At 45.6% G+C, this 16,036-nt stretch overlaps 1 protein-coding gene across 2 annotated transcripts in view; it reads left to right on the forward strand.

Moving 5' to 3' along the window:
- LOC119861171 (glycine receptor subunit alpha-4) overlaps positions 1 to 14,122 on the forward strand; it is a 44,536-nt gene extending 30,414 nt beyond the window's left edge. The window contains exons 10-11 of one of the 2 annotated variants that reach the window (XM_043492534.1): positions 1,313 to 1,324; positions 9,977 to 14,122. In XM_043492534.1, the coding sequence (XP_043348469.1) occupies positions 1,313 to 1,324; positions 9,977 to 10,267 (303 nt within the window). In that variant the 3' untranslated portion in view covers positions 10,268 to 14,122. The remainder of the gene's footprint in view (positions 1 to 1,312; positions 1,325 to 9,976) is intronic. The other variant, XM_038415848.2, reaches the window with a different exon arrangement.
- Positions 14,123 to 16,036: the final 1,914 nt, after the last annotated feature.

Here is a 16,036-nt window from a genome sequence, read left to right on the forward strand (position 1 = left end):
AATGGCTGGAACAGGGGCAAACCCCCAAGCGTAGACAAAGCTGGGGACAGAGAGAGCTGGAGTCTGTTCCTGCTTGTGCCTTGTTGATAGGATTGTGTCCTACGTTCCAGTGACAAGGCCAGTCTGTGGCAGATGGGCAAACCCATTGTGGGGGGGGGGGAAGTTTGCACACATCTCACCAAGGGCCTAATTTGAAGAGAGTTGGGACTGCACAGGTGTAACAGAGCAAAGTCTTCCTGGCTCATGGGACACACTAGACCAGGGGTTCTCAAACTGGGGGGGGGGATCATGAGGCTATTACACTGGGGGGGTCGTGAGCTGTCAGTCTCCACCCCAAACCCTGCTTTGCCTCCAGCATTTATAATGATGTTAAATATATAAAAAGTGTTTTTAATTTATAAGGGGGGGTTGCACTCAGAGGCTTGCTATGTGAAAGGGGTCACCAGTACAAAAGTCTGAGAACCACTGCACTAGACGACAATGCCTTTTGGACAGAGTCACTTGTTAGAGTGGAACCTTTGCTGAAGCCAGAAAGAAATGATTGCTTTTTGCACAGCCCTCCAGCCAGAGGCAGCCGCCTGCTTTTCCCCATGGCAGTCTATGGATGGGGATTGGCACAAAGGTGGCATTATGTTGTTGCTTTTAACAGCAGTGCTATCATGAGGAGATCTCGTAACAGAGCCCCCAGCCTAAAGTCACCTTTGCCCGCCCACCTCCAGGACTGAGAGTTCTGTGGAGTGCTTCCTGGAGATGTAACAGAGAACCTCAGCCTGTGTTTCTAGCCCTTACGGCTGGGAAGAAAACTTTCCAGATGCAAATGGAACCAGTGCAGCAGTCTGCCTGAGTCTGCAGACAGCCTGAAAGAATAACTCTCTGAGAGGTGAACTGCCCCTTTCCTCTCAAGGGGCATTCAATTTAAAATCTGACTCATGGGGCGAATTTCAGTGACAACATAGTTCCACTGCTGATTGTCTTAACACCCAGCTAGAGTGCCTATCCCAGAAACCCAGACTACCTCCCAGACTCGCTGCCTGCTGCCAGCTTGTTATGCAGCTGCTATGCAAAGTTCTGCAGCACACTGGACATTTACAATTTGAGGGCAGCATAAAACAAAGAGAAGGTTATCTCAGATTAAATAACCAAGAGGACTTCCTAGTGATTGCATTGTTCATGTCTAGGTGAATCCAACCCTCACTCAAGTACTATACCTGGAACTGCCACCGAAACTCGAGTTGGCCGCACCAGAGTGCCACAGAATGGAAGCATCTGGCTGCAGAATGTAGCTCAAGCTTGCTGCCAACACAGATTTCAGAGTAGCAGCCGTGTTAGTCTGTATTCGCAAAAAGAAAAGGAGTACTTGTGGCACCTTAGAGACTAACAAATTTATTAGAGCATTAATAAATAATAATTAATAATTAATAAATATCATTAATAAATAATAAAATATAATAAAATAATAAAATTAATAAATAATAATAACTAATAAATTTGTTAGTCTCTAAGGTGCCACAAGTACTCCTTTTCTTTTTGCCAACATAGAGTTGCTTTACTCAAGAGCTGCTCCCTCTTCTGGATGAAACTGGCAAAGCAGGATTTCAGCCTGGGAGGGAATTCCATTCTGAATGTCAAGTTTAACATCTCTTGATTTCAGTCTCTCTTCCGCACAGCCAGCCGACTCTCTGGTCCAGCGTCAGAGCCTTGTCTAGGGATTTTCCCCTAGACAAGAGGAGGTTTCCTTACCTACACTAGACATTTGCTCTATTGCAGCTGCATCATGGCTGCTATTAATGGCAGCTCTTGGGACACAGCCTCAGTCTAGGCAAGGCCTAATATAACTGCAGGTTCAGCCTTGGGGTTTGGTGATCCTCTTCCCAAAAGCACCAAACTTCTCCAGCCAACAGGGGCGAGTCAAATCGCATCTGCTTCTGCCGTGTAAGAAAAAGCTGAGGTAACATTCCAGCTCCTAAAGGATCAGTGAAGGGCACAACCCTCTGTGTGGCTTGGAAGTTCACCTTTAGCAACCCTGCTGTGTGCACCATTCTTCCAAGCGCTCTCTCTGCTTTCCTGGATTTTGCAGCTAGCAGTAAATCTAAAGAAAGAGCTAAATAAATCTCTTCAATGAAAGAAAACTAATATCAATAATTTACCAGCTCCCTGTTCTCCCCCCAGGAGACACTTGCTTAGTAGGCAGGTTACCTGTTAAAGAGCCAAGTCAGTGCTCTTTCTGCATGAGAGCCCCCGAGCTGGCTGCTCTCCACCCCAGAAACTAACATTGGGGAGGAGTTTGGTCCCTGCTCATTCATGCATTGAGATGAGTGGGTTTGTGCTGAGGACCCTTGTGAAAGTGATAAATAAGCACGATGATGATGAATAATCATGCTTTACCATTTCTGTAGCCTCTTTCATCTGAGGATCTGACAGCCCCTTACCGACACCTTTTTCATGGTTGTCTGTAGGACAATAGTGTTCAGAGACCCCCAACTGAGATTAGAACCCCATTGTATCAGTCATTCTGCACAGAAAGGGACAGTCTCAGCCCTGAAGAACTTACAACCTAAACAGACGAGAAAGTGGGTAGGAGAAAGAATTACAACATACAAACAGAAGCTTGGGGAGTGAGGTACAGACATCAAATGACTTGTCCAAGGTCTGTGGCGGAGCCATATGTTGATCCCAAGTCACCTGAGTTCCAGCTCCATAGTTTAACCTCAAGATCATATTTCTTTCCAAAATAATTGCTGGCATAGTTGGGAGCAAGTCCATTGAAGGGCTGTTGGATCCTGTTGATGCCAGGGCTAAATTTGGCCCACTAAATATTTCAGCCTTGGAACTCCTCATTGAGGTAGATTATTCTGGCCCTGGCCTCTATGGGATGATAATGCAGTGTAAGCAGACAGGGTTAGAAACAGCAGCTCAGAGCTCACCTACCATGCCCCAGCAGCCTGGGCATCAATTCTGGAGCCCTGAGCACTGCTTGCAATCCTATTATAATATGGCTGCTTATATCTTTAAGTCTTGTTCTATAGACACACAACAATGGGTGTCGTTCACTACATGTGAAACCAGATATTATAGGGATAACAGAAACATGGTGGAATAGTAGTCATGACTGGACTACAGGTATTGAAGGGTACGTGTTGTTTAGGAAAGACCAAAATAAAGGTAAAGGTAAAGGTGGTGGAGTAGCATTGTATATCAATGATGAGGTAGAATGTAAAGAAATAAGAAGCGATGGAATAGATAAGATAGAGTCTGTCTGGGCAAAAATTACGTTGGGGAAGAAAACTAGTAGAGCCTGCCCTGGGATAATGCTTGGGGTGTGCTATAGACCGCCGGGATCTAATTTGGATATGGATAGAGCTCTTTTTAATGTTTTTAATAAAGTAAATACTAATGGAAACTGCGTGATCATGGGAGACTTTAACTTCTCAGATATAGACTGGAGGACAAGTGCTAGTAATAACAATAGGGCTCAGATTTTCCTAGACGTGATAGCTGATGGATTCCTTCATCAAGTAGTTGCTGAACCGACCAGAGGGGATGCCATTTTAGATTTGGTTTTGGTGAGTAGTGAGGACCTCATAGAAGAAATGGTTTTAGGGGATAGTCTTGGTTCAAGTGATCATGAGCTAATTCAATTCAAACTGAACGGAAGGATTAACAAAAATAAATCTGCAACTAGGGTTTTTGATTTCAAAAGGGCTGACTTTCAAAAATTAAGGAAATTAGTTAGGGAAGTGAATTGGACTGAAGCACTTATGGATCTAAAGGTAGAGGAGGCCTGGAATTACTTTAAATCAAAGCTGCAGAAGCTATCGGAAGCTTGCATCCCAAGAAAGGGGAAAAAATTCATAGTCAGGAGTTGTAGACCAAGCTGGATGAGCAAGCATCTCAGAGAGATGATTAAGAAAAAGCAGAAAGCATACAGGGAGTGGAAGATAGGAGGGATCAGCAAGGAAAGCTACCCTATTGAGGTCAGAACATGGAGGAATAAAGTGAGACGGGCTAAAAGTCAAGTAGAGTTGGAACTTGCAAAGGGAATTAAAACCAATAGTAAAAGGTTCTATAGCCATATAAATAAGAAGAAAACAAAGAAAGAAGAAGTGGGACTGCTAAAAACTGAGGATGGAGTGGAAGTTAAGGATAATCTAGGCATGGCCCAATATCTAAACAAATACTTTGCCTCAGTCTTTAATAAGGCTAAAGAGGATCTTAGGGATAATGGTAGCATGACAAATGGGAATGAGGATATGGAGATAGATATTACCATATCTGAGGTAGAAGCGAAACTCAAACAGCTTAATGGGACTAAATCAGGGGGCCCAGATAATCTTCATCCAAGAATATTAAAGGAATTGGCACCCAAAATTGCAAGCCCATTAGCAAGAATTTTTAATGAATCTGTAAACTCAGAAATTGTGGAGAATTGCTAACATAGTTCCTATTTTTAAGAAAAGGAAAAAAAAGTGATCCAGATAACTACAGGCCTGTTAGTTTGACATCTGCAGTATGCAAGGTCTTGTAAAAAATTTTGAAGGAGAAAGTAGTTAAGGACATTGAGGTCAATGGTAAATGGGACAAAATATAACATGGTTTTACAAAAGGTAGATTGTGCCAAACCAACCTGATCTCCTTTTTTGAAAAGGTAACAGATTTTTTAGACAAAGGAAATGCCGTGGATCTAATTTACCTAGATTTCAGTAAGGCATTTGATACCGTGTCACATGGGGAATTATTAGTTAAATTGGAAAAGATGGGGATCAATATGAACATTGAAAGGTGGATAAGGAATTGGTTAAAGGGGAGCCTACAACGGGTCCTACTGAAAGGTGAACTGTCAGGCTGGAGGGAGGTTACCAGTGGAGTTCCTCAAGGATCAGTTTTGGGACCAATCTTATTTAATCTTTTTATTACTGACCTCGACACAAAAAGTGGGAGTATGCTAATAAAGTTTGCGGATGATACAAAGCTGGGAGGTATTGCCAGTTTAGAGAAGGACCGGGATATCATACAGGAGCATCTGGATGACCTTGTAAACTGGAGTAATAGTAATAGGATTAAATTTAATAGTGAGAAGTGTAAGGTCATGCATTTAGGGATTAATAACAAGAATTTTAGTTATAAGTTGGGGACGCATCAATTAGAAGTAACGGAGGAGGAGAAGGACCTTGGAGTATTGGTTGATCATAGGATGACTATGAGCTGCCAATGTGATATGGCTGTGAAAAAAGCTAATGCAGTCTTGGGATGCATCAGGAGAGGTGTTTCCAGTAGAGATAAGGAGGTGTTAGTACCGTTATACAAGGCACTGGTGAGACCTCATCTGGAATATTGTGTGCAGTTCTGGTCTCCCATGTTTAAGAAAGATTAATTCAAACTGGATCAGGTACAGAGAAGGGCTACTAGGATGATCCGAGGAATGGAAAACTTGTCTTATGAAAGGAGACTCAAGGAGCTTGGCTTGTTTAGCCTAACTAAAAGAAGGTTGAGGGGAGATATGATTGCTCTCTATAAATATATCAGAGGGATAAATACCGGAGAGGGAGAGGAATTATTTAAGCTCAGTACCAATGTAGACACGAGAACAAATGGATATAAACTGGCCACCAGGAAGTTTAGACTTAAAATTAGACAAAGGTTTCTAACCATCAGAGGAGTGAAGTTTTGGAATATCCTTCCAAGGGAAGCAGTGGGGGGCAAAAGATGTATCTGGCTTTAAGATTAAACTCGGTAAGTTTATGGAGGAGATGGTATGATGGGATAATGTGATTTTGGTAATTAATTGATCTTTAAATATTCATGGTAAATAGACCTAATGGCCTGTGATGGGATATTAGATGGGTGGGATCTGAGTTACCCAGGAAAGAATTTTCTGTAGTATCTGGCTGGTGAATCTTGCTCATATGTTCAGGGTTTAGCTGATCGCCATATTTGGGGTCGGGAAGAAATTTTCTTCCAGGGCAGATTGGAAGAGGCCTTGGAGGTTTTTTGCCTTCCTCTGTAGCATGGGGCACGGGTCACTTGCTGGAGGATTCTCTGCTCCTTGAAGTCTTTAAACCACGATTTGAGGAATTCAATAACTCAGACATAAGTGAGGTTTTTCGCAGGAGTGGGTGGGTGAGATTCTGTGGCCTGCGTTGTGCAGGAAGTCAGACTAGATGATCATAATGGTCCCTTCTGACCTTAGTATCTATGAATCTATGAATGTATAGCGATAGTGGGGCCCGCCCACCCATCTCAAGCGGATGCTGATCAGGTCTTTACACCATCTGCCACTGTATCCCTGCATTGTGGAGGCATCGGTAGTGACCCAGAGTTAAGGGGTTGTTAACATTTTTTTTATTACAGTCCCTCTCTTTCACACTCCAGTGATTGCAGCGAGTCTCCATAAACATGGAAAACATAACATATATATATATATATATATATATATATATATATATATATATATATATATATAAAAATAAAATGATGGGGTCTAAATTAGCTGTTACCACTCAAGAAAGAGACCTTGGAGTCATTGTGGATAGTTCTCTGAAAACATCCACTCAATGTGCAGCAGCAGTCAAAAAAAGCGAATAGAATGTTGGGAATCATTAAGAGAGGGATAGATAATAAGACCGAAAATATCATATTGCCTCTATAGAAATCCATGGTGCACCCACATCTTGAATACTGCATGGAGATGTGGTCACCCCATCTCAAAAAAGATATATTGGAATTTGAAAAGGTTCTGAAAAGGGCAACAAAAATTATTAGGAGTATGGACTTTTCAGCTTGGAAAAGAGACAACTAAGGGGGAATATGATAGAGGTCTATAAAATCATGACTGGTGTGGAGAAAGTAAGAAAAAAAGTGTTATTTACTCCTTCTTATAACACACAAACTAGGGGCCATCAAATGAAATGAATAGGCAGCAGGTTTAAAACAAAAGGAAGTATTTTTTTCACACAACGCACAGTCAACCTGTGGAACTCCTTGCCAGAGGATGTTGTGAAGGCCAAAACTATAACAGGGTTCAAAGAAGAACTAGATAAATTAATGGAGCATAGATCCATCAATGACTATTAGCCAGGATGGGAAGCATTGGTGTCCCTAGCCTCTGTTTGCCAGAAGCTGGGAATGGGCGACAGGGGATGGATCACTTGATGATTACCTGTTCTGTTCATTCCCTCTGGGGCACCTGGCATTGGTCACTGTTGGAAGACAGGATACTGGTCTAGATGAACCTTTGGTCTGACCCAGTATGGCCGTTCTTATGTTCTCCAGCCGTGGCCTGGTAACTTCCAAGGATAATGTCTCCAGACAGGGACACTTTGGCTTCCCAGATACTGCTGCCATGGCTCCCAAGCAGCAAACAGTGGGGGCATCGGCATCTGCACCAAGGCAATGGTGCATAAGGGGCTCCCAGTGGGGCTGCTGCCTCAGTGTGCTGGGGAATCCTTCAAGCACTGATGTGGAGGCTCTGACCTCCCCCACCACAATCCTCTTCCCCATTTGCCGTCTGGTTACCCCTATTGCTCTGCTCACCCATCATACAGCAGTAGCATGGGGGAGTCTCAAGTGGGTGGCGAGGGGCTATGCAGGAGGAATATGGGGGGCAGGTGAGGATGTGGGGGAGCAGGATTGTGTGGAGACAGCATGGGGAAGGCCTGGAGTAAGAGAAGCTGAGGGGAGAGGCGCAATGGTTTCAGCTCTTACATCACCCACGTACCATGCAATGCACTGGCCTCCTCCCTCCACTTCCACACTGCACATTCAACCTTCCCGCGATCAGCTACTGCTAAAACCCAGTGCGCGTCCTCCTCACACCCCTGATGACTGCTATAACAAACACGCCATTCCTCCCATCAGCCACAACACCCTGAAGCACACCCATCCACTGGAGCCCTGCCACCATGCATGGGGCAAGCCATTTCCTTCCACTACGCCCCCTCAACCTCCTGAGCAATTTGAGAAGAACCATTCCCAGCTCTGCCGCCCGATCCGAGGTGCAGGCTGCACACTGTGTGCAAGGAGGTGGGAATGTTGTGGGTAAAATAATTCAGAGGTTACCAGGGCTGGATAAGCACTTAGCTGTGATTTCCTGGCTTTTCTATGCTGGTATGTACAAGTAACTGGTTCCTGCTCCAGGTCTTTGGGGGAAGTACACTATGTGGAGATGGATTAATAATTAATTAATATTAAACTGGAGTAATAGCAATAGGATTAAATTTAATAATGAAAAGTGCAAGGCCATGTATTTTGGGATTAATAACAAGAATTTTTGTTATAAACTGGGGACGCATCACTTGGAAGTAATAGAGGAGGAGAAGGACCTTGGAGTATTGGTTGATCACAGGATAACGATGAGCCGCCAATGTGATATGGCCGTGAAAAAAGCTAGTGTGATCTTGGGATGCATCAGGCGAGGTATTTCCAGTAGAGATAAGGAGGTGTTAGTACCGTTATACAAGGCACTGGTGAGACCTCATCTGGAATATTGTGTGCAGTTCTGGTCTCCCATGTTTAAGAAAGATTAATTCAAACTGGAACAGGTACAGAGAAGGGCTACTAGGATGATTCGAGGAATGGAAAGCCTGTCTTATGAAAGGAGACTCAAAGAGCTTGATTTGTTTAGCCTAACCAAAAGAAGGCTTAGAGGAGATATGATTGCTCTCTATAAATATATCAGAGGGATAAATACCACAGAGGGAGAGGAATTATTTAAGCTCAGTACCAATGTGGACACAAGAACAAATGGATATAAACTGGCCATCAGGAATTTTAGACTTGAAATTAGACAAAGGTTTCTAACCATCAGAGGAGTGAAATTCTGGAACAGCCTTCCAAGGGAAGCAGTGGGGGCAAAAGACCTATCTGGCTTCAAGACTAAGCTTGATAAGTTTATGGAAGGGATGATATGATGGGATAGCCTAATTTTGGCAATTAACTGATCTTCAACTATTCGCAGTAGATATGCCCAATGGCCTGTGATGGGATGTTATATGGGTAGGGATCCGAGTTACTATAGAGAATTCTTTCCTGGGTGTCTGGCTGGTGAGTCTTGCCCACATGCTCAGGGTTAGCTGATCGCCATATTTGGGGTCGGGAAGGAATTTTCCTCCTGGGCAGATTGGCAGAGGCCCTGGGGGTTTTTCGCCTTCCTCTGCAGCGTGGGGCACAGGTCACTTGCTGGAGGATTCTCTGCACCTTGAAGTCTTTAAACCATGATTTGAGGACTTCAGTAGTTCAGACATAGGTTAGAGGTTTATTACAGGAGTGGGTGGGTGAGATTCTGTAGCCTGCGTTGCGCAGGAGGTCAGATTGGACGATCATAATGGTCCCTTCTGACCTTAAAGTCTATGATTATCTTAGCTCAGTGGTTCTCAATTTATTTACCATTGTAGGCCACATATGCAGCTCTCTCTATTTATGTGGGCCACATCCACACAATATATATATACACACACTACCTGTATGGCCCTGAGGATGTCACAGCTGTGTGCTGATGGGTCCACAAGTGACCCGCAAGTTGAGAACCACTGTCTTAGCTACTCACACATCACTGCCTATGGGACAGATGCATGGAAAGCACAGCCCTGGCCCAACAAAGGCATGCGTAAGTGTGAACCCCTGGGCCCATGCACAATCCTATTGGCTACAGTGGGACTTCCTGCTATGGGATCTGCTAGCCTGACCCTTCTACCTGCACAATCCAGGGTTATAAATGTGTGTGACGGTATTTGGTATTTCTAAATTTGATATATCCATGTGCTGGTATAGATAGTGTGTATATGTAGGACTATATATACACACACATCTCCATACAGTATACAGATACACTGTATATAATCAAAACAAGCCATGTGTATATATATACTCCCTGTATAGACACACTCCCGCAACACCATCTCTCACTGTCTGATGTCTGTCTGTGGCCAGTGACACTGAATTCACATGCCATTCCCTTCCCCTCTGATCTGCATCTCTCCAGGAGGAAGAGGTTGTCCGTGGGAGCCGCTTCTACTTCCGTGGCTATGGCCTAGGCCACTGCCTGCATGTGAAGGATGGCAGCACTGTGGAGGGTCCCAGCATCTACAGCCCTGCTCCGCCGACACCCTTCCTGAAGGAGGGAGAGGCAATCCTCAGGCGCTATGTCGACAGGGCCAAGCGGATCGACACTATCTCCCGAGCCGTCTTCCCCTTCACCTTCCTGGTATTTAACATCTTCTACTGGGTGATCTACAAAGTGCTGCGGTCCGAGGACATCCACCAGGCACCCTGATGTGACATGGGACATGGCACCAGGCAGGGGAGCCCCTACGTCTTCCTGGTCTCATGCGCACTGCTGTGTGGGCTAGAACCTTCCACCAGCATCAGTCAGGACACTAGTAGCTTTGCCAGGACCTTGTTTCTCTCTGACCCAGAACTTCTAGTACCAGCTGAGAAACTTGGGCACACTCTGCATGGTGTTAGGGGACACTATGCTGCCCGTAAGGACCTGGCCATGCTCCATCCACCTATACCCTACCATGGCGTTGGGGTTCGCTGTGCTGCTTGAGGCACTGGCCTTTATCATCTAGACATGCTCCATCTCCCAGCAAGGAGTTGGGGAAGTGCTGCACTGCAGCTGTCCATAACCAAGATAAGCTCATCATCCAGCTCCCCAATATGGCTTTAGAGGGTGCTATGATGCTGGAGCTGCTGCCCTCCAAAACAGAGACATGTTCCATCCACCAATACCGTGTTACCATGCTGATTATGTATGATGTATGGCTGGGAGTGTGTCAGTCTAAAATGGGACACTCCATCTTTCCAATACCCCCACCAGCACAGAGCTGGGGGTGCTAGGCTACTGTGCGGCACAACTTGGACAGGTGCCATCTCACAACAGCCCAGCAAAGTGACAGAGGGTATTTGCTGCTGGAGATGCTGTCCTCCCTAACCCAGATATAACCCACCTTGCTAACGCCCTACCTTGGCAATGCCCTGCTACTGGGGGTGCTGTCCTTCTCCATAATCTGCTTTGGAAATGTGGGCAACAGTCAACTCACGGTCAGACTGGATGAAAGTCACCATAATGGTGCTCCCAACACAGCCTTAGCATGGTGCTAAGATGCACTGTGCTGCTAGAAGGGTTGTGTACCATCCTCCAGCTGCCAACAACCTAGCATGGTGATGGAGGGGGCTGTGCTGCCACTGTGGTTATTGATGAGATCTTGAGCTCTTCTTAAACTGGCAAAGCCCATCCAGCCATGCAAACCAGGCCAGGCAGCAGTGGACACCATTGGGTAATCAACTCTTCCTCTGATATTTACGTTCTTGGCCTTCTCATCTCCTTGCTCTTACCCTTGATTCTTTATGGCCACGGGGCAGAGGCGCTTGCTGGGGGGCACCCCTTTTGATGAGCATGTCAAGTGCAAGACACCCAGCCTTCGCTGTGACTCTGAGGAGACTGGTCAGAAGGCTGGGGCATGAAAATGGCAGTAAGGCAGAGTGCACTGGAGCCAGCTCTGGAGATGGTTCACTGTAAAGGAAAAGGCTTCAAGGGTCTGTCTAGGGGGCTTTGTTTATGTTCTTGACTTACTCTGTGAAGAAACGTTCCCAGTTCTCCTCATGATCCAGCCAGTCCACTCCTCTTCTCTTCTCTTGCCGAAGTGAACAGAGCCACCGAGCTTGCACATTAGGCAGAGCTCCAACACAGATTTCAGGTGTAGGAGTGAAAGGGAAGGTTTTTAAAAGGTCAGAATAAATAAGGGCCCAATTCTGAGAGTGATGAGCACCCCTAAATCCCACTAGTTAGACTGGAACTTAATGGTGCTCAGAACCAATAGGAGGTGCTTAATAACTGGCAAGGTCAGACCCAAAGTTGATCCCCCTTAAAAGGTTTTGTTGGGAGCAGGGTTCTCTGAGGTGCTGTTGGCCTTCTTGTCTGATACCAGAGGGGAATGAGTCTGGAGTTGGCTAGTGTCCCTGGATCAGCACCTTTGATCTCGCCTGTGGAGTTGCGTCCAGCTGCAGTGAGAGCAGGATAAAGTCCTGCTGGAACAGGAAGAGGTGAACGTGTTTTCACCCATAACAGGGGCAGAAGGGGGAAGTATTGGCCCTCGCCAATCTCCTTCCATTCCCCACCAGTTTTCCCTTTCCAACACCACTAGGTTCTCTGAATCATTTTAAACTGGGTCAAATTCACCGCTGTTGTAATTCTATTGAAGTCAGTGGAGTTGCGTCAAGGTTGTTTTGTCAAGTAACTTAGGCCTGAATCTTAAGGATTCGAATAATCTGGGGAAGAGCAGACCTGAAATATTTTAGAAAAACCCACAGCTCTGCCACAAGAAACAAAAGCAATAGGCAACATTATTTAGATACTACAAAAAAAAAACCCAAAAAAGTTTGTGCCGTCATTCTCCCTCTCTGGCGTTTTGGGTTTGCCTGTTCCCTCTGCTCACATGTAACTAACTCAGACAGTGCCCAAAGCAGGGCTCACCTCCTCAGAGATGCTGGTGCTCATGCTGTACAGCCACGTCTGGGGCTTCCATTCCACACGCAAGGTGGGGCAAGGGAGGGAACCAGTGTTTGTCAGGTGGACAAGGATAGCCTTGTCAGGAGAAGTGGGATGGTCACTTGTCTAGAAGCCTGTTACAGGCAAGTGCAAGCCACAGCACAGTGAGCAGTGGGTGTCCCTTTAAATCTCTGCATGCCTGGGGCCAAGCGCCAGGCTGCAGAAAGGGGGAAAGGTCTTGGCAAATCTCACAGTGCCTCTTATTGTAGATCTGGTCCAGATGGGCAAACGGCACAAATCCGCCTTGTTGAGAAACTTTACGGACAATGCCCCAGAGACAGTAACGAAGCTGAACAAGGGAGCCTCTTTGATTGGAGCCAGGCCCCCAGTCAGCTGGTGCCAGACCACCACCTCAGCCCCAGAATATACAGAATCAAAGCCAAAAGACTGGAGAGCAGCCTTGCTGACCAGGAAAACAAGGGGCAGAGTGCAGGTCACAACAGCTCTCTCTGCTGTAACAATACCCCAGAAAAAGGTCTAGTGCCCTCAGCTCCCTACTGCAGTCACATCATGTGCCCAGATACCACAGTGATGGGCAACCTTATACAAATCTAGAGACACAGAGAATTCTTAGTCTTTCCTCAGGCCTTACTCCCCACCGACATCAGTTACCCAAGTAACACTGGAGTAAGAACGTCAGGATTTAACCCAACAAGAGTGCTCAGCACCTCACAAGATTGGGCGTGCATAGCGCTTTTTGTCATCCAAAAATTTTACAAATATTCACTAATGAATTAAATATCACCCTGCCCCTTTGGGATCAGTGGGTAGGTAGATATTGCTGTTCCCATTTTAGGCATGGAAATGGAGGCAGAAAGGTGAAGTGACTTGTTCAAAGGAGTCAGTGTAACAGCCGGGTTTCCCCTAGGAGTGGCCAAACTATGGTAGAACTCTATTTGGCCACAAATCAATTAAACTGTGTTGTTCCACCCATGTTGATAGGGCCTAGTAACGTCCCCATAAGTCATACAGGCTTACTAGATATTTCTCTCCCTCTGTTTTGTTGTTGATTCTGAGTCCTGGTTGATAGGTTTGGCCCGAACACAACCCAACATGACTATTTAGACTTGCTTTTGGACAGATCAGGTCTTTGAGGCCACTGGAAGTGATCCTCTAGCTGGTATAAAGTCACTTCCTCTATACTGCAAAACTGCTAACTGTTCTCTCCTGGCACTGAGGAGCTTTGTATGGCATCTGGAGAAGTGTCAAGTTTTGAAATGAGGGATTTTTAAACAGCATTGATCTTCCTACACAAATAAAATGTATCTGGGGTTTTCATTAATATTGCCAGTGTTATTTATAGAGGAAGGGATTTAGTTTAACACTGCAACAACACCTGTCAGTCTTGACCTGCTGCCACCTCCCACATGTCTCCTACTCCCGTCAAAGAGGAGACCATTCTTGCCTGTTCTTGCTTTTGCCATTGCTGGTCCCCAGTGTGAAGCAGAGGGTCATAATAGCATCTTCAACAGTACAAGAGCTATTTAGTCTCCTTTGTCATTCAAACCTGTGCATCCCTTGTTTGCTCTTTTTCACCAACAGATCTGAACTCTGCTGTTGCAGAGAAACCACGCTCTCCTGGGGTCTGAAGGAATTCAGTCTCCACAGTCATTTCAGTCTTGACGCAAGTTGTATACACCTCTCAACCTGCGCCAGAGAAACCACTGTTTCCTTGGCCTGTATGCAATGAATTTGATGGGACTCCACGGACACCTATTTTCCTATAGGTTTGGAGGCACCAGCCATAATGAAGTACAGTCTAATATTTGATCACATGAAGTTCCTGAACATAGGTCACTCACAGGTTAAAAATCAACACTCTGGCCTTAGAATTCAAACACACTTTTTGCTAATACCATAAAGATTTTGGGAGAATAATTAATATGTAAATGAATTTACTATACAAGAAAAAGGACAAAAAAAGGGTTAATATTTACTAACAGGTACTAGTCTAAATTAAATAAGAAAACACTCATTCGTTACCAAAAAAAGGAGACTTATTTACACTCACCATCCCTGTTCCTCAGAGGGGACACCTGACTAGAAGTGCATTGCATATTCATTATTGTTTTCCTACGGTGTTAATAGTATTGTGGATAGCAAGGACCCTGGGCAGGTTGCAGAGGTTCATTTTCAATCATCTCCATTTAAATGAAATTGCAGAAGCTCCTTCTCAGCAGTGATGAGAGGACAAGTTAGTACAGGGGCTGCATGTCAAAGGAAAGGGTCTGAAGTGAGGGATCTCATTAGTTAAACCTTCCCAGGTGCTCCTGCACAAGGAGAGCCATAGACACAAGGCTTGGTGTCAGGCCCGGACTCAGAGAGGAGCTGAGAGAATTAGGTAGTGAAGCCCTCTACTAGTGTATTCTGACTTCCTTAAGGAAAATCCAGGCCCTTGGGGGCTGACTGGCTCTGGGGACTGGAGCCTTTCACCTTATCTGCTGCATCTGCACTGAGCTGTCTTTGAAACCTCCCACCATTGCTCTAGCACTGGGATCACTAGTGTAGATCAGCCACAGGCTCTCTTTTTTTTCTTTTTTTTTAAATAAAAGAGCTGTGTCATTGACCTAACTCTGCTCAAAGCTGTGGTTACACAGTCAGTGGCTGATCCACCCTAGTGTTCCTACTGTTCCTAACACTGTTAGAACCAAATCTGTGTTAGACCAGCAGTGGGAGACTGCCAGACAGAGTTCAGTGTAGATCAAGTAATGGCCAGGGGTCACTTGTTCAGACCCAGCTTGCTGTGGCAGTGAATTAAAGTTGTTATGGTCTGACGTTTGCTCTTTGGCCTATATGCAATTAATTTAATGGGACTCCACGGACAGGTGTCCCCATCACAATCCCTTCCCCGTGACTGTGCATTTGGCCCCTTCTCAATCTCAGCAGAGGCCAGGACTGAGCTCCCCCTCACTTCAGATCAGTGCTAAGCCACATGGAAGGCCTCATCCTCCAGGGCTAATCAGACACACAATTTCCCACCCCTTCTCCCACCTTCACTTCTAAAACAACTTCCTGTGCTGAGGGCTCAGGTCAGGAGATGGGAAACCTATCAGCCTAAGCAGAGAACACAGATTCTATCCACCCCACTCCTGCAGCACAACCTTTGGGGTATGTTGTCCCATTCCACTCATATCTCCTGATGAGAGGCCTCCCTTATAGCCAACAAGGCCCCGAGCAAGAAAATGAATGTGGAAACCCCAGAAATAGTCTAGGGCCTCTCTCCCCACATAGTAGGAGGACATGTAACTGAAGGGCCCACAGAAGCTTATCTTGCTTGTGTTTATGGTCTGCTCTGTCTTGAATGCAGCCTTCCCATGAGACATTACAAATCTATGACTCCTGGGACTGTCACTATGCTGCATGCCACAGCCCTCTGAACTTCCCAGCAGCATCAAGGCAAGATCTCACATCCCTCTGCTCCAAAAGCACAGGCATCTGCCCCTAGAGCCAAAGGAGAATCTCCATTGAGCAGTACAGGGTCCCTGACACAGT

The sequence above is a fragment of the Dermochelys coriacea genome, chromosome 9 (assembly GCF_009764565.3).
Source record: "Dermochelys coriacea isolate rDerCor1 chromosome 9, rDerCor1.pri.v4, whole genome shotgun sequence".
In the NCBI taxonomy this organism is placed as follows: domain Eukaryota; kingdom Metazoa; phylum Chordata; order Testudines; family Dermochelyidae; genus Dermochelys; species Dermochelys coriacea.